The following is a 23,567-nucleotide window of genomic DNA, read 5'->3' on the forward strand; positions in this document are numbered from 1 at the left end:
TTTTTGCCTTTAACAGTAACGTAAGCTGTTGTGTATGGTGTTTAATACCTTTTGTGGCAAAGCTCTCTATCATCTGTTATGCTGAACAGTCTCTGAAGTTGATGGGGGATTGGTGCATTGGCCCATGATCCCAAAAAACCAATGATGCAGGAGGATGTGCCCCTATATTGTGTTCTTTGGGTTTTGTAATGGGGAGCCAGTCACTAGGCGAAGTCTCAAAACCCAATTAAAATTGTAGGTCAAGTTCGAGCCAAGCTACTTGGTATGAAAGCCAATGCTTTACAGACAAAGAGGCTACCCCTTTTCTTCGTGGACACAACTCTCATTAGCGTTAATGGGAGCTGAGCACATGCATTGAGGGGAGCTATTTCCCAAGCTCTCTGATAACTTGAGTCAATTGAAGGAGGGGGGGAAGATGGAAAATGTTTTGATTTTTTTTTCAGATGAAAGTCACAAGCTTCCAAGTCAAGAATGGGTAGAAACAGTCGGTTCCCTTTCTCCTGCCTGTCAAAAATGAGTAAGGGACAAAGAAACCCAATCAGATGGCTTTGTCTTGTGCTGTGGCACTGGCAGGCTCTTCCACGAATATGAAGAGCCTAAGCCTAATTGAAAATCAGCTTGGTGTTAATAGCTTTTACAAAGCCTTTTGCGTCCTCCTAGCACGGTGCTGGTCTTCCTTGGCTGCCAAATTATCCTGTTCCCAAGGCAACCCAATCTCACCTCCTTGACCACAGCTTACCATGTAATTGTCTTTGTCATGCCCAGTCAAGAGGAGCGAGTCCCTGGCATGTCAGAGCATTGTGTGGTTGGTGCTTAATTTTTTAGGCGTCTTTCCCGAACGCTCTTCTTGATGCCTCCAAACCTGGGCCACAGTCACCAACCAACTCAACGCTGAAACTTGCTCAACGTTTTAAATAAGTCCCAGGGTTATGACGGCCCTGAATGTGCAACTGGGTGAATATTTCAGGTCAGAGGGCCAAGAGGGAAAGCAGGGAGGTGAATAAACACAGCGAGGTTTGGAGTGGTGGCAGAGCAGCCTTGTGCTGTGTCCCATGGAGACAAGGTCCAAGTGCTGGGGCTTCTCACCAGCATCAGCATGGGGACACGTGTCTGCAGGAGGGAGCAGGAAGAGGTTGGTCGAGGCCCCAGGGGTGCGCGATAACCCACAACCAACAAACCCGGCTGGCCTACGCTGGCAAGCCAAGAGTCGTGCCGATATGTGGCATAATGTGAATTTTCATGCCACTTGCTTCCTGCTTAACTCAGCAGCAAAGCATTAGAGGCGGCCCTAAAGCTTCATGTGAAGACCATGGGTGCCCCACTTTGTCTCTTGCCCTAGGGGATGCCAGAGAGAAGGATTGCTCCCATTGCCAAATTCGGTATTGGTGTCCTCGAAACAAGTCTTGAGTCAAAACATAAATATCACAAATGTCTCGGTACGGGCACTCCAGCAGCATCGCAACAGGCAGCACGAGCCACTCTGCCTGCAAAAAGTTCTGGAAAACACTTTGAAGGGGAAAGGAGTAAACTGAGTCCCACACATTTTAGGTGTAAGATGTACTAAACTCTGTAAGGATCGGAAAACTGGTTATAGGTTATAATATATCTCAGTATATGAGTAAGCATCATTAAAGGCTTGATATGTCAGATGGTACAATGTTAGATCCGCTTCTTTTGATTTTCAGATTTATTAATAATACTTTGTCAGTGGGATGACAGAAATATTAGTTAAAAGACTGTTGAATTTATAGTTCTAGGCGTTTCATCTTTAATTTTCATCCTAGCAAAGGGCTACATAAATAAACAAAAACATTTTTTCCTCTTCTCCTTGATGGGTCTTTGAAAATCCTGGGAGTGTAGGAATTGTCCTGTTACTGGACGGAGATTTTTTTCCTTCTCTTCCCTTGCGGTCTCCATCACATGTCCTCCAGCAAAAGAGTGCGTTAGAGAAAGAAACGAGCATTTTAGAAAGTTTGGGTATTACTTTTGGCTTTCTGTATTGAAAGTTTTCCGTCCGCGGGTGGACGGCAGTGGAAGCTGCACACTATTTTAACAACACGTTGGAAATATTGACCAACTCCTCTTAGCAGGTAAGTAAGAAATGTTTGGCACCTCAATGGGTAGCAGCTGAGGAACGGGCACGTTTTTACCAAAACGGTGTTGAATTTCCCTCCGATGTACAGGCTATCAGCACAAAGAGGGTGCACACGTTGCCTGTTCTCAAGCAGTAGGTTTGGGGGCTGTTGTTTGCGTTTCCCCCTGGAGCACAGCTCCACGCATTGTATTTTAATCTGATTTGTGCCAGGGGAAAGCAGGAGGGCCGTCAGGCTCTGTGGCGCTGCCTTCAGCTAATTGCAACCATCAGATTTGTTCCACGTTGAGGAATCATCTCCTGAACATAAACAGGGGGCAGTGGAAAATACAGGCTGCCTTTTTCCCGGTGCGCAGGGGCCAGGAGGCTAAAAATCGACGCGAACACCATGTGAAAAAGGGACTTGGATGTGCACCCGCATGAAGAGAAATGTTTGGGTTAGGATCCAAACAGAATTTATCTGCCAAAAAGGAGGAAAAAAAATTGATTGAAACCCGTAATTACTTTACAAGTTGCTGTAATAAATTATGTATGAATGTAAATTATTTCACAGGAAAAGAACGTGGAGGAAACTTGAGCAGAAGGATCATGCATTATGTATAAAAAGGAGCTGTAAAAATATTATAGCAGCACATTTGTGCCGTTATAGTTAAAGTTGTGTCAGCATTTTGATTTTACACCCTTCTTCTCTGTGGTTATGAGCATGGCTATTAAAATTTACTCCGTGTCATCGGAGGAACGCAGCCCCTCAGCAGGCGTTTCGGCAGCCGCCGGCCATCCCGAAGGTGCAGGGGAAGAAATGCAAACATTTCCCTGGGCTCCAGGCTTCCTTTGGGGTACCGAGACCCCAGATCAGGTTGGTTACTTCCACTGAAGTTTCAACCGGACCTCCTTCACCTGTGGTGCCCGTAGATGAAATGCCCGTCCTCGGTCTGGCGGTGTGTGCGCAAAGCTCGCCCGGCCCGGGCTGGCGTGGGTGGGCTCCAGTCTCTGGGGTACTTGGAGGGAATGGGATCCCCCTGAGGCTCATGGTGCCCAAATCTTGGAGGAAGGGCTGCGGCACGGCACAGGTAGCAGCAGGGCTTGGGGTGCCACGCTGGGGCTGCTCTCAAGCTCGCTGTCGGTCTGGCCCTTTGGTGGTCGTTTGCTGCGGGTGGAGAGGTTCGTTCCTCCTCTCTCCTGGCTGCAGGCAGCGATTTCACTCGAAATTGCCTTGGGTGAAGTTTTCTGGTCCATCAGCGACTAATCTTTATGAATAGAACAGAACAGAACAGTTCAGATTAGTTGGAAGGGACCTACAAAGATCATCCAATTGCCTGACCACTTGAGGACTAACCGAAAATTAAGACATGTTATTGAGGGTGTTATATAAATGTCTCTTGAACACTGACGTCCATGGGGCATCAACCACCTCTCCAGGAAGCTTGTCCCAGTGTTTGCCCACCCTCACGGTAAAGAAATGTTTCCTAATATCCGGTCTGAACGGCACCTGGCTCAGCTTTGTGCCATTACAGTACAGCTACAGTAAACCCGGTGCCTTCATCTGATGGGAGCCAGCTGTGCAGGGATCTCGGGGCTGTTCGGAGGACACCACCAGTCTCCTTGATTCTGGAACAAAGCTTCTGAGACCTCAGGACCTGGACTTGTTTGATGTGGTGAAGGTTACCTGGAGAAAAAGGTGGATGTTGTTCCAAGTAAATCGGGAAAGGGTGAGATGGGGGTAAAACCAGAAATAATGCAAGCTGCTCTAGGTTGAAGGGTAGCAGGATTTAAAAGGTAGCTTGCTTTAAACCCGATAAAGCCATCCCCGTTTAGTTGATGGACATGTTCAGCAAGTGACTTAAAATGTTTAGTTTAGTAGTTTTAAGTTAAAATCCAGAAGTAAGAGGCTCAGGCTATTTCATCTGAGGACACCGACAGCCAAGAAGGACCCACTTAACCAGGGGGAAGAGCTCCACGTGCCACAGCTACATCGGACCTTTGTTGCAAATGTTCTTCCATCGTTTTCCGATAGGCAAACGAGCGTTTTCCAGCAAAGCAGTTTTCTTCTGAGCCGAGGAGTTCTCTCGGTGGATTTTATCCTGGAACAAATTGTTGCCTCTGGGTAAACCAAGCTGAGGTTTGTAATTTAAGAAAATTAATACAGGCTTAACTGCAGCAGTATTAATGGCTCCACTGCAATTATCGTTATCAGTGTTCTCGGGACATGAATCTCAGTCTTAAAAAACTGAACAGAAAAAGCCATTTTTCCTCACAGGGCTTTCCAGGGTCATTTAGTTACACCCCCAACCCCTAGACTGTCCTCATTTTTGATTTGTGTTTCCATTGGTGTCAGGGCAGACACTTCGCATTGAAAAAACATTTTTGGGGCTGTTGTGGGGTTCATGCTGGGACGGGCTGTGCTGCCCTCGTCCCAGGGGGTTAGTGGCAGCAGGGGACCGGCACCCCACGCACAAGCACCTCCTGGATGGGAGCTGCCCCGCCAGGCACCCGGCTTCCTACAGCACGTGCTGAGCACAAAGGAAAAAAGCAAATAATAACCTGAAGTCATTGCTCGGGTTAACAGCACGCTTACAAGTTTCCTTGTAATTTTTTTTTAAAGATTTATAGCTGTTTGTGCAGGAGTAATGTTGGGAGAGGAAGGTATCCTGTATCCTCTCATACAAGCTTACCGAGGCCTGATGTAAAACGTGACGTCTGGGCCTGGGGGTCGTGGCAGCTTGCCATAAAAAATTAGCTTCTATTTCTGTTTCTTTTGTCTGGTGACCCGACCCGAGAAATCTCTCTGCTGGCAGCATAATAAGGGGGGAAAATAATAAAGATCTAAACATAGATGTGATTGTTTAGCACGGGTTTCTCACTTTTCATCGTGCTTATTGAAATGAGGAGAGCCACGGGTAAAGTATGGCACGGTGGCTCAGTGCGGCGCCAGGCTGCTCGTGGATGGAGCTGGTTTGGGGGGAAAATAGGAAAAGCAGCCAAGGGTGGTGTAGGGACGTGAGCTTACAGAGCTTACAGAGGCCCCGGGTGTGACCTCCTGGCTGGAAGCGACCTGTGCGAGGAAGCAGTCGGTACCACTGCATCTTCCTTATCGCCAGGCTGTACCTGCAGCTGCAGGGTGGGTACGGCTTTGAACTCATAGCTCAGCTGTCTAAATGGAAAAAAAAAATAGAAAAAAAACTCTAAAAAATGCTGCACAAGTTAGATACGATCACACGAAACTTCGCAGCGACGGTTAGCCAGCACGCTTTGCCTCTGTGTGCAGCAGCCGACGACAAAAGCAGTACCAGAGGTCTGTCGGGTGATTACTTTTTTCCATCGCAGCAGCCGGGGCTGGAGCCCTACCACGGTTTTCCTGTCGAGCATCAACTGCAAGTCTGCACAGAGCCCTGCTAGCCTTAGCAGCCCGTGCCAAGGAGCCGGGCCCCGACGGTCCTCCTCTTTCTTCTTTTATAGTCAGGGAACCATGTGTGGGAATGAGCTCATCGTGCTTAAATCCTCTTTTTGCACGGTCATCGCGGGGATCTCCGCGTGCAGCTGCAGCCTGGCTCGCGGGCTCACCGCATCGAGCCCTAAGTGGCTGTCGGCCCCTTGCCACGCACGTCTCAGGTGCGGAGGGAACCGTGGATTTGGGAGGCACGGGGTTTCTCGGAGCTTGGCCCAGGGCGTCCCCAAATCCACCCGATGAAATTAACGCCTTCGTTAACGCCCCGAAAGCACGTGGCAGGTCTTTTGTTGGAAGGCAAGTGCGAAGTGGGCAAAACTGCAGGTGGGCAAATTCCTGAGCGGACAAGCTAATCGAAAAAGAGAGGGAGAAAATGTAAACATTCAGCATCCAGCGTGGCTAACAGCAAGACAGCCCGATGGCTGTAGGGATGGCTTTTGGTTCCCTGTGGGCTCTGATGTCCTTGGCACAGGGAAGCAGTGCCCCCGTACCCGTTTTGCCCCAACATTGCCTCAGCTTTGGGCTCTTCACTTAATATTTTTTTGTGAACCTCTCGGGCAATTGTTGATCGTAGAGCCCAGGATGAAACGAATCCATCCGAGGCACGATTTATCGCAGAGATCTGGCAGTGACCGTGTCGTTTCGTACTGCTGAATTCCCCTTGGCTAGTGCAATCTGGATATTCGGAGGCGTGTTTTTATCGGCTCCGAGCAGTTTCGCTCCTGCTGCGATTATCATTTTGTCTCTCTCTCCATCTACACCACAGCAACCGTGCTGCTGGCGGTTTGGAAAACCATATTCCAAGAGTTAATTAATTTGTACTGGAAAATGTCCCATATGCTACTCTTTGTTTATGGACGTGGAAAGCGAGTCGCAGAATTAATTAATGCTAATGCCTGCGCGCGCGTGTGTGTGTTTTTGTCATTTCTGAACCAGAAAATGACAGATGGGGAGACCTCAGCAGGAAGTGTCCACTGCAGATCGAGCAGCCGGGCGCCAGCATCTGGGACTGCCTGGCGGACAAGGGCGAGGAGGGCTCGCTGTGGCCGCGGGAGGCCACCAGCACCTGCTCGGTGACCAACCTCATCAAAGACCTCAGCCTCAGCGACCCCCACGGCAACCCCTCGGCGCCCCCCAGCAAGCGCCAGTGCCGCTCGCTCTCCTTCTCGGATGAAATGTCCAGCTGCAGGACATCTTGGAGACCCTTGGGCTCCAAGGTCTGGACGCCGGTGGAGAAGAGGCGGTGTTACAGCGGGGGCAGCGTGCAGCGCTACTCCAACGGCTCCGCCACCATGCAGAGGAGCTCCAGCTTCAGCCTCCCGTCCCGCTCCCACCCGCTGGCCTCCTCCTGCGACCACCCCGCGCTGGCCAGCCGCCTGGGCTGCCAGGCGAGGAAAACGGGGCCCAGCGGGCCGGGAGGCGACACGTGGAGCCCCGAGGGCGGCCGGGCGGACATGCAGAGGTCCCTGTCCTGCTCTCACGACCGCTTCTCCTCCTCGGAGCCCGGCCCGCCCTCGGCGAGCAGCACGCCCGCCTCCACGCCGCAGCTGGGCCGCCGCGCCGGAGGGCTGTGCCGCAGCCGCTCGCAGCCCTGCGTCCTCAACGACAAGAAGGTGGGCGTCAAGCGGCGCAGGCCCCAGGAGGCGCAGGAGCAGCGGCCGTCGCTCGACCTGGCCAAGATGACCCAGGTAAGGGCGGGCAGGGGGCTCCGGGGAGCACGAGTCCCCTCGGGATGGGGGCTCGGGGCAGCGCCGGCCGCCGGCCCCAGCTCCGTGCTGCGGTTCCCCTCGCTCTGGGCCTCCCAACGCAGGGTGTCCCAGCGCGCTCGGCTTTGCTGTCCGTGATAAAACTCCTGGCTGTGCTTCATCAGGTGAGGCCGAGAAAGATCCTGGGGTTTTCTCTCCTCGCCTTAAAGCATGAACATCCCATGCGATAAAGTCATTTTTCCCCCTCTTGCAAGGATGGGATATTTTATGGCATTTCATGCCTGGCAGCTCGATGGGAGTTCGGATGAGCTCATTCGTGTTGGAGGAAGCGATGAGTTTTTCTTCTCCAGAAGAGCTTAAAAGATAAAAAGGGCCAGAGAATTACATGTTTGGGTGACTGCAGGGGCACAATGCAAGGCATTGCAGTCATCTTTTGATAAACCCCGCCAGTAACATTTAATATGCTAAGCTTATTTTATTAGCGAACAGGCCGGACGGGCAGTAAAAACGGCTTACACTTGCTGTTACATTTTACTAGCCACCGGTTGCAATAACACCACTGGCATCACCGAAGGCCTTTCCGTTTCCTCGCATCGGTGGAAATGTTTCTAAAATACGTGGCTGTGTTCATTGGTGCCGTACCCAGCGACTGCTTCTCTTCCTGTGGGTCTTTTTCCAGGAGGAGCTGGCGATGATGAGGGTGGTGGGAGGAGGCACGGGGCCGCCGTGCCCAGGGTGCAGCCTGAGGCTGGAGGAGGGATTTTTGGGGACGTGTATGGGGCAGGATTCACCGCCATGCTGCACCCGGTGCCATGCTGGTGTTTGCAGCAGGCTGGCTCTGAATGTTTTGTCCTATCATCAAGTCCTCACCCCAGATGAGGTGGAAATGGTGGTGGTAGTCCAGGCATCTACTTGCCTTTTTTTCTCCCCTTCCTCCTTATTCTCTCTCCGTGCACAGCCGCTCATTGCTTCATCCGTACGCGCAGGGCAGAACGTCCCACAAGCCCGTGTGAGAGTTTCATGGTAACCCAAAGCCTGCAAAAGGCCCAAATTGCCTGAAAACTGCAGGGAGAGCAACTTCCATCAGCTGCCAGCGGCAGGGAGGGGGCAAGGCAGGGTAACCCCAGATCGTCGTCGGAGTCCTGGGGAGCCCAGCATGGGGAAGCGATACCGGGGCTCCTTGCAGGCTGTGTCTGATTGCAATTACATCGCTCTCGGCCAGAGGAGAAGTTGCAGAGCATTGGCCACGCTCCTCCAGCTCTCTGAGGAAGCTGCTTCTCTGCTTATTCCTTGCTTGGAAATGAGCGTTATGAAAAAAAAAGAAACAGCACGGTTTTGGCTTCCCGCTCCCTGCGAAATGACTCGGCGCGCTCTATGCATAGCAAGTCTTAAGCCGACCTGTTATTGATAGCAGGAGGTCTCGGCAGTCCCACAAGCATGGTTAGGATTGTTCTCCTTGGTGCTGCTGTTGCCGCCCGTGCTGATGACTGCAGCTTTCGTCGAGGCTCCATCAACAACCGGCAGCGTGGGAGGAGGTCGCACGGGGCTGTGGAAGGGGGTTGGCAAAGCCCACGTCGTGCGGTGGATGGGGGGAGAGGGGAAGGAAGTGGCCCCGAGCCCAGGTGCCGGGACTGGGAAATGTCCTGTGCATCTTTCTGCGTGCCCAGACGTGGCTGGCGAACCCTTCCTCATCCACATTTCCTCCGACGGCGTTTTCTGAGACCGTGTTTGGAAATGCAAGGCGTAATTGCAGTAAATGCAAGTTCGTACCTAAATGCACACGAGGGTTTAGGAGGAGCCGTGTGAATGAAGGCTCTTGTGTGCTTATCGCAGGCTTTTGATGTGTCTGGGTACTTTGGTGTGGAAAGACGTTTGTGCCACAGTTCTGTGCGTGGGTGTGCAGTACCAAAATCGAGTGCAATAGCTAAACACACAGAGCCGGCTGCACGTGTGCAACGGGGCAGCTTGGCTCAGTTGCCCACTGGTATTTGCTTGCCATGGCCAGAAGTTTGACCCGCAGCACTGAATTTGTTCAACACATCCTTCTCTATAAGCTGCTCACCTTTGAGAGGAGCTGAAGGCACTCCTTAGGTACTCAAGGTACTCGAGACCTTTCGGGATTAAACCAAAATGCCGAATGAGTTGCAGAGCTGCACGAGTTGATGGATTGCTGCGCGTGTGCCCCAGCTGCATCTGCTGGAGTACTCGGTGGTGAACAAAGGGAAGAGATAAAAGGAACTGTACTATTTTTATTCGCCTCGCTATTTTGAGAGTCCGCGCAATGGTTGCCATCTCGGAGCGGCGCTTGCGCCATGGGGAGATGAGCAAAACAGGGCTTCTGCAGATTGTGGAGGAGGGCAAGCTGCAGGGTGGGGATTGATAGAGAAGAAATAAAAAGGAGCAGGACTCCCGTACAAACCACGTTATTTTTAAGATTGCCATCCTATTGCAGTTTTCTTGGGTATAAGTCGCAGTCCCGGGCCTTTGTGGTTGCAGTTGTTTGTGTAGATGGGGAAAAAAAGAGTGGCTGCGTGCTCAGCAGGGGAAGGAGCGGGCAGGGTGGGAGACGGTTGGGGCCGGGCTGCGCAGGACAGGTAGCACCTGCTCGGCAGGGCTGAAGGACCCAAGGGGGCACTGCTGGCGGCTGGGAGGGCAGGGAGAAGCCGTCTGTCTGTCCTCGCTCGTCGCTTTGCTCCAGCCAGCCCGGGGGGCATCACAGGGAGCGCCGCGGGGCGGGCACCGCGCTGTGCCGGCCGGCAGGGACCAAACTCCCGAGGTCACAGCCGTCGTGGGCTCCAGCGCTTTGATCCCTCATTAAGGGAATTAATGAGTTTATCTTTCAAAATGCTCAAGGAGCATTTTTTTTTTTTTTTCCTAAAAGTTCCTTGTGATATTTCTGCTCTTTAATTGCCGGCCTTGGCAAACGAAGGGCTGGGAGAGGGAGGGTGGCCGGTAGGGAAAAGGAAAGGAAAGGGGACGGTCCGCCCTGCCCTCACTGCTGGCAGACAGACCCAGGGCTCAGGGCATCACCAGCTCCTGGTGGTGCCAACCCCTCCCAAGGCATCCCTTCGCCCTCTCTAAAAGTCATCGTGGCAAAATTGTTTGTGACATTTTTCTACTGAGCTGAAAGCAGAGGGGGATACGTGTCACAGCGAGGCGCAGGCCCGCTGCGGACTTACAGGCTTAACGGCCCTGGAAGTGCAATTACTTACCTTTTGCCATAAATTGAGCCCTTTCACTTGTAAGAAGTAGGTGGAAGAGTAACCTCAGGCAATTAAAAAAAAATAAGTGGTAAAAATAATTGAACGCACGATGAACGTTCAACACAACCCCAGCCGGATCATGCCCACAAGCGTTGTGAGCTGCTCCTGGTGACACGCGGAAAGGGCTGCCTTGGTCCTTCAGAAGAAAAGTGACGCTGAGGTTTCAAAAGAAGTGCGAAATGAGCCAGCAAATCCCAGCCTGTCTGTTGGACCTGTGAGCCACGCCTGGGTGTATGCTAATACATGCCTGAAGAAGGACCTGCAAGGATGTAAGATCTTTACAGCTTTAGGAGGATGAAGACGCCGCGAGGCCGGGCGGTCGCTGCGCCGTGGCACGGCCAGCTGCCCTGCAGGGCCTGGCGGCAGCTGGTCGCAGTCCTGGGGCTTCCTCGGGGAGCACGGAAGGTTTGGAGCCCACCTGGAAGCTCCTCCCGAGCACTGGGAGCTCCTCCCGAGCACTGGGAGCTGGGCCACCGGCTCCCGCAGCCCGCAGTTGCGTTCGCTCATCCTGCAAAAGTGAAACAATAAAAGGAAACGGGCTGAGAAGCGGGGACAGCACGAACAAAGGGTTGTGGTTACGAAATAGTCGAGATGCTAAAAGCAGCGGCGTGTCACCGTACTGAATGCGTTTGGTAATCGAATTGCAACAGAGAGGATGCTGGTTGTGCAGCAGCAGCTGTTTGGCAAGAGGGAGGCGATGCGGCCTGCGGGGATGTGAGCGTGGCCGTCCCCCGGCGGCATGGGGGAAGAGGCAATTCCCTTCCTGCAGGAACAAACAGGGGAAATGTCCCCAGACAACTGAGAGCTGGAGACGAGCTGAAGAGCCTCAGCTCCGTGTGCTGCACCTCTGGGCAGCGGTTCCCCCAGGAAGGGCAGCAGCAGAGGGGCGCCCCTGGGTGGCCACAGCACCTTGCGCGCCGCTGCGGACCCTTTTCTCCACGCAGTGCCCCTCCTGCGGCTGGTGGGCTTTCTGCGTGAGGCTGTCCACACCGGGAAGGATGCCTGGAGGTTCGTTTTGCACGGACATAGGTGGCTCATGTAATGGTCGGTGAAGGAGGGGAGCATCCAGGCGCTGGCTGCCACCTTTCAGGAGCAGGAGGCGCGATGGGCTGTCGCCCAGCCGTGTCAGGTGGCAGCTCTGACCAAAATATTGCCCCGGCCTGGATGCTCACACGAAGCTGGGCAGCACAAGGCAGAGCTGCTCAGGAACCACCTTTGCTGTCCTCCGAGGATGCCGTGGGTGGTTTCAGGGCAGAGCTTTTCCATCGTCAGACCAAGGGGGAAAGTTTGTCAGCTGGACAAGGCTGCGGAGGGCTTGTGCGTGGACACCCCGGCTGAGGCAGCGGGAGCTTCCCTTTCCCTCTGGCAGACACCCAGCCCAGGCACACACTTATAATTTGGATTTCCTTGCCTTTGACACAGGCAAGAGCCCCGAGAAGGACAAAACCTAATCACTCATCCGTCCAAAAGCAGCTCGGTCCGTGTTCCTTGAAAACCCTAAGCTTAAGGAGGAGTTGCTATTTTCTCTGGCTGCTTTCCTCCACCTCAAAAAATCCTCGGAGCTGAGGAAGCGATGCCTGAGCAACCTGCGTTACTCAGCTACCCTCAAGCACGAGATCAGACGGAGACAGCTGCCAGGGTGGGTCGTGCTGGGCAAGGAGCGATGCCATCAAGGAAGGAAGCCCTGTTCTGCAGGGTGCGAGCGCTGCAGGAACGGGGACGGGTGACTTCCACGGCATCCCCCCCATGTCAACAGCAATGGAAGGAGAAGAGGGGGGAAGTAAAGCTGATGTCTGTTCATGGGCCGGGGTTTTCCTCGTTCCTCAGCTGGGTTTTGAAAAGCTTTTCACGTGAAAGCACAGGCTGCCTCCACGTGGGAGGACTGGCACGGAGGGACGGAGCAAGATGAGGCAGGTTACGGTGAGCATTCTTGCCCTTGGTGGGGCCGGTTTTCGGGGTGTGGGGCAGCGCGTCGGAGCCCTCCCCAGGAGGGGAGCCCTGTGAATGCCAGCTGGTTCCTCGTGGTCAGCGGGAGGTGCTGGGACCGGTGTGCTTGAGAAAACCACGTGGACTTGGTTGCTTGGCTCGGTATTCCCTCGGGTAACTTTTAATGACGCTCCAGGAATGAGACCGGTTAGGTACTTTCAGATGAAGAGCCTAAATAATGGCAGGGGGTCCGTGTTTCCTCTCCTCGAGCCTTGGAGGGGGTGGACGTGGCTTTGAAACGTTCATTTCACATACGGGGAAACTGAGTCCCTGGGGGGAGAGGCAGAGCTGGGCACCCAGCCTGGGTGCAGGTGCTGGCTCAGCACCCGGCTCTGGCAGCCGACCGGTTAAATTTTTGCTCGTGCTGCTAACCACATGTGTTTATAGGCCATAAACCCGGCACCATAATCAAAATAAAAATAATTTGACCTGAAAGAAATGTTTTCTTCATACCAAGAGGGCTATTTGGGCCAGGCAGGAGGCGTTGAGGCAGAAGGGGAGGGAGCTGCTCCTGGAAGCAATTACATGGCCGCATAACTGGGCTAATTAAGAAAGGGCTCTAAATGTTAAAGTTCGTCTGGGAGGGAGAATACTTGGAAAAACATCACCTCTAATTCCTCAAAGCCCCCGTTGCTTGTTTTTGTCCCTTCTTTCTGCCTTTTCCTTCGAGGAGGCAGGCCCACATCGCTCCGCTTCTCCTTACCGATACGGCCCCGAATCAGAGCAGCCTCAGCGTCGGGCAGAAACCAACCCCCGGAAACTACCGTCCTTGGAATAATAACAATTTGGGATCCAAAACGGCCGGGATCGTATTTTTCCATGAACCGTGTGGTTTCTCAAGCATTTCTTCTCATACCGCCGGCTGGGTGCAGTAACAAACTGGGAAGAGGGGCAATGCTGAGGGGTTTTTTTGGGGCCTGGCCGAGCCCCCCGGGGCAGAGGGCAGCAGGAAGGGGCGGTGGGCACGGCGGGGGCTGCCTGGCATCGCTGCCACTGCCCCTGTGGGACATGGGGACTGCGTGCCAAAAAGCCTCTCAGGCTTTGGTTGCCTTGTTGGACTCGTCCAGGGGCTGGCCCCGGTGGTGCCATGCTTGTGGAGCGTGCTGGGCAGATTGCTTCTTCCACACGGGCTCTGGAGGGCTGCAAGGGAGACCAAACACATCTATCGCGGCGAGCGCCCCGGGATGGAGTCTGAAATCATCCCCGGTCGTGGCAGAGTGGGCCCTGGCTATCTCTCGCCCATTCTGTTTCCTGCCTTGTGAAATGTTGATAGGGCTGTTATGGGGAGATTTTAATTTGTGTTAGCACGTTTCCAAACGCAGCTGACCTTTTTATAGATTTTTTTTAAAAAAGTGAAGCATTTCGGTGTGTAGTTATTCAACATTGACCGCGCTCCCTGCAGCAGCCAGCCCCAGGAGAGGTAGCCCTGTCCTGCAAGGGAGGGTGCTCTTGTGTGCAAGGCACCAAGCCACAGAAAGATCCAGAAGTCTGTGTACTATGTGCCTTAGCACCTCTTGCCCATACCAGTCGGATGTTATAGGAGATATTTGTTCCTGCCGGCTGTAACTGCGTGGCCAGGATCTGTGCACTGGTGATACAATGGAGGGGTGGCACCTGCGTGCCGTTCCTGATGGCTCCACAAGATGTTGGCTTCTCTGCAGTACTTCAGAGCATTTCCAGTGTGAGGAGCTACCTCAGTCATAGCACGGAGCTCCTCCCATCACGTTTTCTCCAACTCCCATTTGCCGCAGGGTTTGTACCTGTGAACACCGAGCAGTCCCTAACAGCTGGCAAAATACTTCTCCTAGGTGCAGCACCTTATTATGTTTATATGGGACAGAGTAAGTGCCATAAAACAACCAAGGGAATTCAAATTAGCTGTGCACACCCATCTCCACGTGGTCGTGCATCCCCATGGTGCTGCAACCCCATAAGCAGACCCCAGCGGGGCAGACGGGCTGTGTGGGTTGGATGGGGCCCTACTGGCGGTGGTGGAGGCCAGCTCAGAAGGGGACGAGGATGAAGCCCTGGGCCTGCTTCAGAAGGAAGGGCTGCAGGAAGGACTTTGTGCCCGAGAGCTGCCTGTCATGGGGAGGGTGCTGCTGTGCGTACAATGGGGCTGTTCATGCTGCTCGCAGGCTCTGCAGACAGACGGTGCCATTCATGGGGTGGCTTCGCTGTCCTCCGAGGAACACGTGGGCATGGAGGCATTGGCACCAGCAATCACAAGAGAGGCCTGAAACATGGACAGGTGGTTCTTGCAATTTTTAGGATTAAAGTGGGCTTCAGTCTGGGCTGGAAATTCAGAGGAGTGGGGCGTGTAATGTCCCTGGTGGCTGGGGGCAGGCTGCCCCGGCCCTCTTTCCCCCCCAGACTCAGGAGAAAGGGCATGTTTCAGTGAGGGTCAGTAAGTGAAGGAGCTCATACGCTCCCAAAGCTGAAGTGAAGAGCCCAGCAGCTAGCAATTCTTCGGGCTGGCCTTGCTGCTGGCTGGGGAAGAGTTTTAAGCTGTGGGGTGGGAAAACCAATCTGTCCTGTACCGTCCTCTCCTCTTCTTTCTTCCCCATCCACCGTACTCTCCCCTTGAGGGGTGAAACCCTCTACACTGTCACGGGAGATTTTCTGAGTGAATTTTGGCAGCTTTCTGGCCTGCTGGCAGCGTGGAGCTGGTGAGCTCGGCCTCAGCCCGCCTCAGTGCCTACTCAAGCCAGTGGCAAGCGTTGCCAAAAGGTAGGACAGGCGAAAAACTGGAGGCCTTGAATTCCGGCCGTATCCCAGGAAATAGCTGGATATTGATGTAACTTCAGAGAGAGGTTCCAGCTTCCAAGCCCCAGTGTTTTTTAAATAAACACGAATGAGAGACTGCAAAGGTCACTTTGCGGCCCGGTGGGAAAACGTGCTGGAACCGAGCGTGGGTTTGGGATCAAACGTGAGCGGCGTGGCTTGGAGGGGCACAGGGCCTCGGAGGCCAGCCGGGCCGCTACACACGCTGCCGTTGGGTTTTGTTGCCACTGTATTTTTGTCTTTTAATTTAAAAACACATGTAGTTAAAAAAAAAAAAATTATGTTCATAAGGGTGCTTGTGCTGGCAGGAGCTGCTGATACTTTCCCCTCCCCGTCCCCCTGTCAGGATGCTCCCCGGCCGTGTGCCCACACTGCCGCCCTCGCCTCACGGGCAGCCTCACCCTGAGGTGTTTCTGTGGCTGTTTGGGTGCTTTGCTGCAGATTTCTCCTACGCTGTGCTAAAAATAAACGCCCTTATGCTCTAGATCAGCCTAGTTCAAGGCTTTTAGCATGGAGGTTAAAGTGCGTGCACTTTGTGCATAGAGGGCAGTATGTAAAGGGAAACGGATGGTTCTGAAATTATGGCACTTCTGTGTTTGTGTGCAACCAAAACAGCAATATCTGCAGTGCCAGGACCAGCACCCGTGGAGATCCCACTCCCCGGGACATGCTGAGGCGTTGGCAGGGCGGCCTGCTGGTGGCCATTTCAGGCAAGGTACTGCGGCACGGGCAGAAGACGCTCACAGGGGGTGATTTATTGCAGCAGGCTTCTATTTTAGTGGCATGACGGAGCTTTTAATAGCAGTAACATGTCATGCAATGACATACATTGTTTTGATTTTACAGTAGAAATAGTCCCATCTGCTTCAATTATGAATTTGTGACTCACCAAAGAGAACTGACGGAAAACGAAGTCTGCCGTGGAAGCAGAAGCGGGCAGTGCTTGGGGATGTGGGTGCTGCTGCCATGAGATCGGCGTTGCAGCACGCACCGGGGCACCCCGGTGGTTTTGGGGCTGCGTCCCACTGCCCCGTGCAGCCTGGCCCCGTCCCCGCTGCCGGCTCCGTCCCCAGTGCGGGGCTGTAGGGTCAGGCATTGGGCCTTGTGTGCACTCACGTGAGAGGACGGGGCTGGAAACGCAAACAGAGCTTGGCAGTGTCTGTCTGGAACGGACACAGGATCCGATTGTGTCCCGAAGACATGCATCTGATGCATCACATGTCTGGTTTAACCCCCGGTGTCCGGGCTCGCATTGTGTGCAGACCTGAAGAATAGCTTTTATACCATACACACAGAGGGATCTAGGCACAGGTCACTGTTGCCCCTGAGGCCTCTTGAGTCTTTCTGGAGACCTTTGTGCTCAGGGTGGGATCTGAGACCCTGGCAGCACCTGCAGATGCCAGCTTTGACCTCAGGTACTGTTTCCTTGCTGAGCCCAACGCGGTACATGACTTATCCTGAGCTCCTGCTTGCTGAAGTCTTTGCAGCAGAAGCCAGCAGAGAGATCATTGTAGCAAAAAAAAAAAAACAAACCCTTGGAAAAAGGATTTGCAATAATGAAAGCTCCCATGCTCGGCGAGGCCACCATCCCCGTTGTCCCCACGAATGGCCAGGCTGTGCCTGGGGCTGGGAGCTCCGGCCACGCTTATGTTAAGCCGCGTCTGTTCTCCTGGCTGCCTCGGCACACAGGCCAGGCCGTGCGGCTCTTCCTCACCGGCTCCTGCCAGATTCCCGACGCACTGACAGACTCGATGTTGGCAGCCAAAAGCAGTTGTGTGTGCTGCTTGAAAAGAAAAACACCGAAAAAACAAGCAAAGGATTTCTGGGCTTGCCATTCCCTTCCACGTTTCTGACGAACGATGCGGTGATGGGATTTGCGGACAGCAGTCAGGTTTCTCTCCCTCTCCCCCCAGGTGTTCCGTTCATCGCATCCTCTCCTGTCAGAGGATGCTGAAAATGCACTGAGGCGATTGCACGAGCCCTGCACTTTGCAAAAAGCACAGGGTTCAGGACGAGGAAGCAGGTTGAACACCCTGCTCCACAGAGGCAATATTTACTCTGAAGATCTCATCGCTTCGGTGCCCGGCCGGCAGATTTGCGTCACCCAGCAGCGGCGCGGATCTGTGCCAGGTGCCCTGCGTGCAGCCCCGCTCCCCGTTTTATCCACGTTTCCTCGTGTCTCCCTCGAGGAACTTTGTGGGGCTGCTGCCTGCCTCGCAGATAAATTATTTGCTCAGCGCTTTGAGGGTGTTATTTATGTGCAGCTTTTTATTATTGTGCCAATGACAGTAAATTGCCACATGCTGACTGCGCGCAGTAAATCGCTGCACGTGGCGCTCGGTGTCAGGTTCCTGTGCAGACAAGTGCCACCAGCCATCACGGGTCCCCTCTCCGGCAGAGTCCCAGCCTGCTCCACCTTCCCGGGCCGGGCAGATGCTCGATGGGTTTTCCCCACCACCACGGTCCTGATGGTTTTCAGCGGCTCAGGAAAACCTTGGCCGTGCCGTCAGTGCGCCGTGCTCCGTGCCAATGTGCACCCGTGGCGGTTCTGGCCAGGGGAAAGACTCTCGGGGCCGTGCCAGGAACAGAAACGAGCCCATCGTCCTCCTCTTCAGTTTTGCTCCATTTCACTGATTTTTTGGCAAACGCAGCCTCGACGGTACGTGACTGTGCAAAATATAGCACTGGACAAAGCGCTGTTGACTCATTTGGAAAATGTTCTGCTTTCTCAAGCCATTTTCCACAGCTTCCTTTTCTGCGAGCGAGGAGACTGGCAGGCCGGGGCAGCTCGCCGTTTGCTCCCGCGTACATGTACCCTCGCGCAGATGTTTCCTGGCCCTGCGGCCACAGGATCCCCTTTGGCACATCCTCCTCCCTGGCCTCTCCAGCGTGGGCTGCGGGCGCCTGGGCTGGAGCATCCGCGGGTGCTGGCAGAGCCGGGGAGGTCACAGGGTGATGGAGGCACCGGCACCAGTGCGGTGGCAATGTCGTTCTCCCAGAAGGCAGAAATTCAGCAGTAGGTGTGTGCCGTTTCGGGCTGTCACAAGGGTTGGTGAACGCTGGTTTTGGGGTGCCAGCATCTGAGAGCTGTGGGGGGAGCAGGGACACGGGGGCTGGTCCCAGGCTGGCTCCTGGGGTGGTGGCAGAAGCGCGGTGCCCAGGACTGCAGGAACACCGGTGCCGAGCCCAGTTGGCTGTTTGGGAGCTGTTGTTTTTGTCTGGGAGCTTCAAATAAAGACTTCGTGCCCCTGATGGGGAGCGGGCATTGATGAGGTGAGAGGGTCCCGGTGTGGCTGTGCCGGTGACACAACTGGCGGGGGACACAAGGCCACGTGGTGGCACCCCCCGTGAGTTACAACAGGAGAAGTCGGGTGGGAACGCTCAGCAGGAGCAGGTTTCCACTGAGGTGGGCTGTCAGGGAAATCCCAAGTCCCACAGAAAGCATTTTGTCAGAGAAATTCAAGGAGAGGTTTGGAAGTTTGGTTTTAATTTCCATAACGTCTTGTGTTGTAATTAAGGGTACGAAGTGAGACCACTGTAGTATAATAATAGTACTTCTATGCCGCATATAATGCAAAGAATATGAAAAAGGAATAGGGCTGAAACTCTCAAAAACGTGTTTTTACCAAAAGAAATCCACATTATTGACGTTTCATCTCAACTTGGGATAAGCCGGGCTATCAGCATCTCTGAACTTCCCCAGAGATAAGCCACTCCAGCCCCCGAAGCTTTACCAGCCCTGACTTGAGGCTCATACACTGCTCATCCCAAAGCACCTCCGTCTCCATCCATCACGCTGCAGCGACACGGTGGAGAGAGCAGCTCGGCCCCGACGCCAGCACCTCCGCCAGAGAGGACCTGCAGCCTCCGGGCTCCTGGGATGCAGGGGAGAAGCCGGAGGGGCTGTGCAAAACCCGCCGCTTGCAAAACGTGTGTAAACGCATATTTTTGCAGCTCTGCTGGCAGGAGGAGCTGCCGGCGCTGGCTGGAGGTGCTCAGGCTGCCGTGCGTCTCCGCCGGCCGGGCTGTGCTTACTCTGGCGCAGGTTCAGCAGCCCCGGCGCGGGCGCCTGGCAGCCGTGCATCCCTCCAGGGGCCCGGAGCCCTCCAGGGGCAAAGCCCTGAGCTGTGGGATCCCCGCTCTGCCCTGCAGGGACGGGGCCATGGGCATGGCAAGCTGGGCACCGAGGGAATCGCTGCTGGGGCTGTACAATGCCCCGAGTGAGCGCGGTCGGTGTCTGTTAGGGAAAATATTTGTTCTCGGCAGGAAACGAGGATTTCCTCCAATTATCATTATGAATGGATATTGGGCCGGGAGGCTGAGCCCCAGCGTGCGGGATGCTGGGCACGGGTGGGACGGAGGAGCCCCGCCGAGCGCCGCCGCTCGCCGATTTCATGCCTCTCCCTGCCCGCTTTCTGCCTCCTGGGTTTCGGGGTTACGCCTCTTCTGCGTTTCCCTGGGGCCGTGCGGCACCAGCGGGATTCCTGCTGATGGCTCGCGCAGCGGCTTCTTCCTTTTGCATTGGTGGAAACCCGCTGAAAATCCTCACTGTGGGTGGGGCAGCTCCAGAGCTCCGGAGACGAGAGTAAGGCTGCGAGTGGAACCAGATCAACTCTCCCAGTCCCAAAGGCAGCGTTAATGCTAAAGACTTAATCAAAGCTGCCTTCTTTTATTTGTGTTGGTTTTCTTTTTGTTACTGTGGTGTGAAGCAACTTGGTAGGATAATAGGTATTGCTTAGCCTGCTCGTGAAAAGCTGTTTCTCACACCGGGCAGAGTCAAAGCAAAATTGTGAGAGCTGTAGACCTTCAACGCAGCGTCCACACAGGCAGCTAAACGCTGGTGCCCGCTGTTGTAAAATTAGGATCGGGGCCGTGTAAATATTTCCTTTCGTTAGGGGATGAGCCCTCCCCTGGCTGGCCGGCGCCCCGGGACTTGTTTGGCAGCACGAGGAGGTGGGTGCCTGCACACCGAGTTACTGCTGGGGACCCGCTCAGGATTTTGGGGTCAGTAGTGCCCGAGGGATGGCCCCGGCTATCCGGGATGGAAATGTTCTTCCATTTCTTTCCCCCGTGAGCTCAGCAGCACACTGCACCTGGAGCTGTGCCCGCCGGCGGCTCAATGCCTCGATAGATACACGCGGAAAAAAACCGCGGATGGGTTTGAGCTGCCTGACACAGCAACGCCCGGGCCTCTTCCCCAGCCTATAACCCAGCTCCGGCCCCGCAGCAGACACCCAGGGCTCAGTTTGCGTTTCGTCTCCCCTATAACTGCCCTCTGTGTTTTTTCTCCTCAGGTATTTCGGTCGTTTCTTCCCTGACACTCCATCCATCACCAGGAGCCCGGCCCACGGGCGGCAGTGTCGGTGTCAGACCCGCAGCCCCCGGCGGCGGTGTTGATTTTGGAAGCGGGGGCTGCAGCGGCTGGCAGCGCTCAGCCTTCGGGGGAGGCAAAAAACCAGCGAGCGGGGTGCTCGCCCTAAAACCAGCCCCGGGAGAGATCGGCCTGGGGATGAAGTCTGAGGAAACGGTGAGGTGGAAGAGCCTTGAACCTGAGCGAGGCGTAGACGTGCGTGTGTGCCTGCTGTGAGTCACAGCGGCGGCTGCGATGAGGTTACGCAGAGCTTTAGAGCCAAAGGAAACCCATTTCTGTCTGCAGCCACGGGGTGCTCTCTGGCAGCACGAGCACGGGGCGTGCGGGACGCAGGTGCCGCGCAGGACGTCGCCGTCCCCCGGCCGATCAAAGCGGCAGATAGCGATCGAGGACTGGGGGCGAGGGTGCTTACAGCAAGGGGCTGACAAACGGGAGGCGTTCGCCTCCCAAAACGAGCAGGGCAGAGGGGTCCCCGCGGCTTTGTTCCACCAAAGGGTGGCCGGGACGGGGACACCAGCGTGGGCTCGGCAAGCCCTCTGCAGCAGGGAGGCGGCGCGCTCGCCGGTGCCTCCTCACTGCGGGTTATTTCCAGCTTTCTGCAGAAACTGTAGCACAGTGTGCTAATGGGAGGTGATGACAGCTGAGTAGGTAGGGCCGGGATCGCTGACAGCTCGTAGGGTTGCGCCTTCGCTGAGAAAATTGCGGCAATAAACCTGGCAGGGTGGAAAAAAAAAAAAAAAAAGGGGGTTGTGCAAAAGCCATTCCAAGTGTTTCACCACGGGGCTCACGGGCGTGCTAATATTTATTCTAGCGCAGGCACCGGGGTCTCCTTGTTTGAGGGAGACGCGTTTCGGGGAAAAACTCACAGTCGGTTATTTTGTGAGGGGAAGAGTTTTACGAAGAAGTGTTACCGAGGAATTTCTCCACCTTTCTCGCTCTCGGGGCTGCCAACATTCAGCCTGCATCCCTGCCTGCTGGGCACACAGGCAGAGGGAAGGAAAAACCCATGGAAACTTGCTCCAAAACCTATGGAAAAGGATGGATGCGGGGGGTGAACCAGTTCCTGCAGCTCCTGCCCCTCAAAACCCCGAATAAAACCTGGAGTGGAAAACGCGAGGGACTTTAGGAGCACTTGTCCTTCGTGGCCCAGCGTTGAGCAGTCACTGTGTTTGCTGTTGGCCGCTTCTGGAGCTCCTAGCTGTTGGCCCCCGCGTGCCGTGGAGCATTGTGGAGCATCAGCACCCCCTCTGCGAGGCGGACAACGCGCTCTGAGCCTGTCCACCACCACGCGAGAAGGTCTGGGCTCCGGCAGCTGGCCGGTGACGGTGGCTGGCAGCTCTGCGGCTCATTTCAGGCGGTCAAAAATTTCTCACTTGTGTCTTCAGACAGTTCTTCAGAATCCAGCAGGGGGTCTGGGTCCCTGCGTGCTCCTTGGGATCAGCAGCAGCCTTGTTGCCCTTTGTACCCATCTCCTCTCCGAAGGGCTGTGGAGCATCTTCCCCCCTCGCGGGATGGGGCACGGGGCAGCGCCAGCGCCAGGGGATGGGCTCGGTTAGCAGAGGGCGGCGAGCGGAGGGAAGAAACAACCTCCTGGAAGTGCCAGGGTTTTATTTGTGAAAGGGATTTGCACTTCTGAGAGCACTGTTGACTTTCAGGAGCCTTAGGCTTTGAAGTGCCCGGATCACTTTCGGAAACACGCTTGCAGATTTTTCTTAAGTACTTCGAAAATGCCTCTCGTGTCCTCGGGCCTCCTCCGAGTGCGGCGGGAGTTACAGGTTGGCCGTTGACCAGCGCGCGGGTCTCTGCGGGAAGCTTCCTAGAAGGCAGGCCACGTGGAAGGGCACAGCTCGTGTTCAAGGTTTGGAAAAGTTCAAGATTTGGCCAGTCGCTGCCTCATCTTCTGCGACGACCTGTTTTACTGCGGTGCTTCGCTCAGCGTAGTGCCCGAAGCCTTGCGCACGTTGGTGTGGATTCAGCCCCATTTGATTTCGAAAGAAATAATCGGAGCGCGAAGGAGACTTTGACCTAAATCCCACGGGAGATACGTAAAGGGATGATTTGGCTTCAGCCAGAGCCCGGGGTAAGTTATTTTGGTGGAGTCGCTCCCGGCTTAGCTGGGTTTGAAAAGTACCCAAGGAACAAAGGCCTGGAGCGAATACGCCTCCTGTTCCCGGGAATGCCGAGCGGGGGGTTTGGGGCCAGGCCGGCTCCTGGCTGAGGAAACGTGCCCCAGCCCTCTCGCTCGGGGTGCCTGCTGGCCGTGCGGCACCGAAACTCTCCTGGTTACTGTTTGTCCTGGCTCTTGGAGAAGGCCTGGGTGGACACGGCACGGGGACTGGCCTTCCCCCAGGTACATGAGTGCAAGATGCCCAGACAGCCTCTTACAGCCTCCTGCTGCCCCGGGCGATGCCAGCAGTGACTCCAGTTTGACAAGGTGCCTAACCCACGTCTCCAACCCAGCTGGGTTTCGTGTCCCAGTCGCCTGCCCTCGTTCTTCCCCTTTTGGTGTCTTCAAGCTAAACCTCACCCTTTTTAGACCCTTCCTTGGAGGCCAGCTCAGCCGGACTCCCCCTCCTTGCTGCTGCGGGCTCTCAAAGAGCTGCTGACACGCGGCTTGCAGATTTAACCAGGCTGCTCTCTAACCCACCACCCAGGCCGCTCAAGAAAATACGGACTGATGCCTGGAGCTGGTGAGGCCTCTGGGGAATCCCCCTGGCTCTGTCATCCCACCGAGACGTGAGCTGCTCATAACTCGTCGTGGTCTTGCACCTTTGCAGCAGGCCTCTCCTGCGGTCAAGGCCTGAGCCGGGTACCCGTGCTGGGGTCTTCTCGTCACGTCTGTTTGAGTCGACTCTGTACAAAGCCTACCCCAAGACGAGCGAGGAATGTGGGAACCAGGAGCCCCCGTCCACTGCAAATA

The 23,567-nt window shown here is 54.9% G+C and overlaps 1 protein-coding gene across 1 annotated transcript in view; it reads left to right on the plus strand.

Moving 5' to 3' along the window:
* The window catches only part of FAM53B (family with sequence similarity 53 member B), a 45,512-nt gene that overhangs the window by 16,589 nt on the left and 5,356 nt on the right, over positions 1-23,567 (plus strand). The window contains exon 4 of the mRNA XM_035547719.2: positions 6,474-7,225. Coding sequence (XP_035403612.1) covers positions 6,474-7,225 — 752 coding nt within the window. The remainder of the gene's footprint in view (positions 1-6,473; positions 7,226-23,567) is intronic.

The sequence above is a fragment of the Cygnus atratus genome, chromosome 7, assembly GCF_013377495.2.
Source record: "Cygnus atratus isolate AKBS03 ecotype Queensland, Australia chromosome 7, CAtr_DNAZoo_HiC_assembly, whole genome shotgun sequence".
In the NCBI taxonomy this organism is placed as follows: domain Eukaryota; kingdom Metazoa; phylum Chordata; class Aves; order Anseriformes; family Anatidae; genus Cygnus; species Cygnus atratus.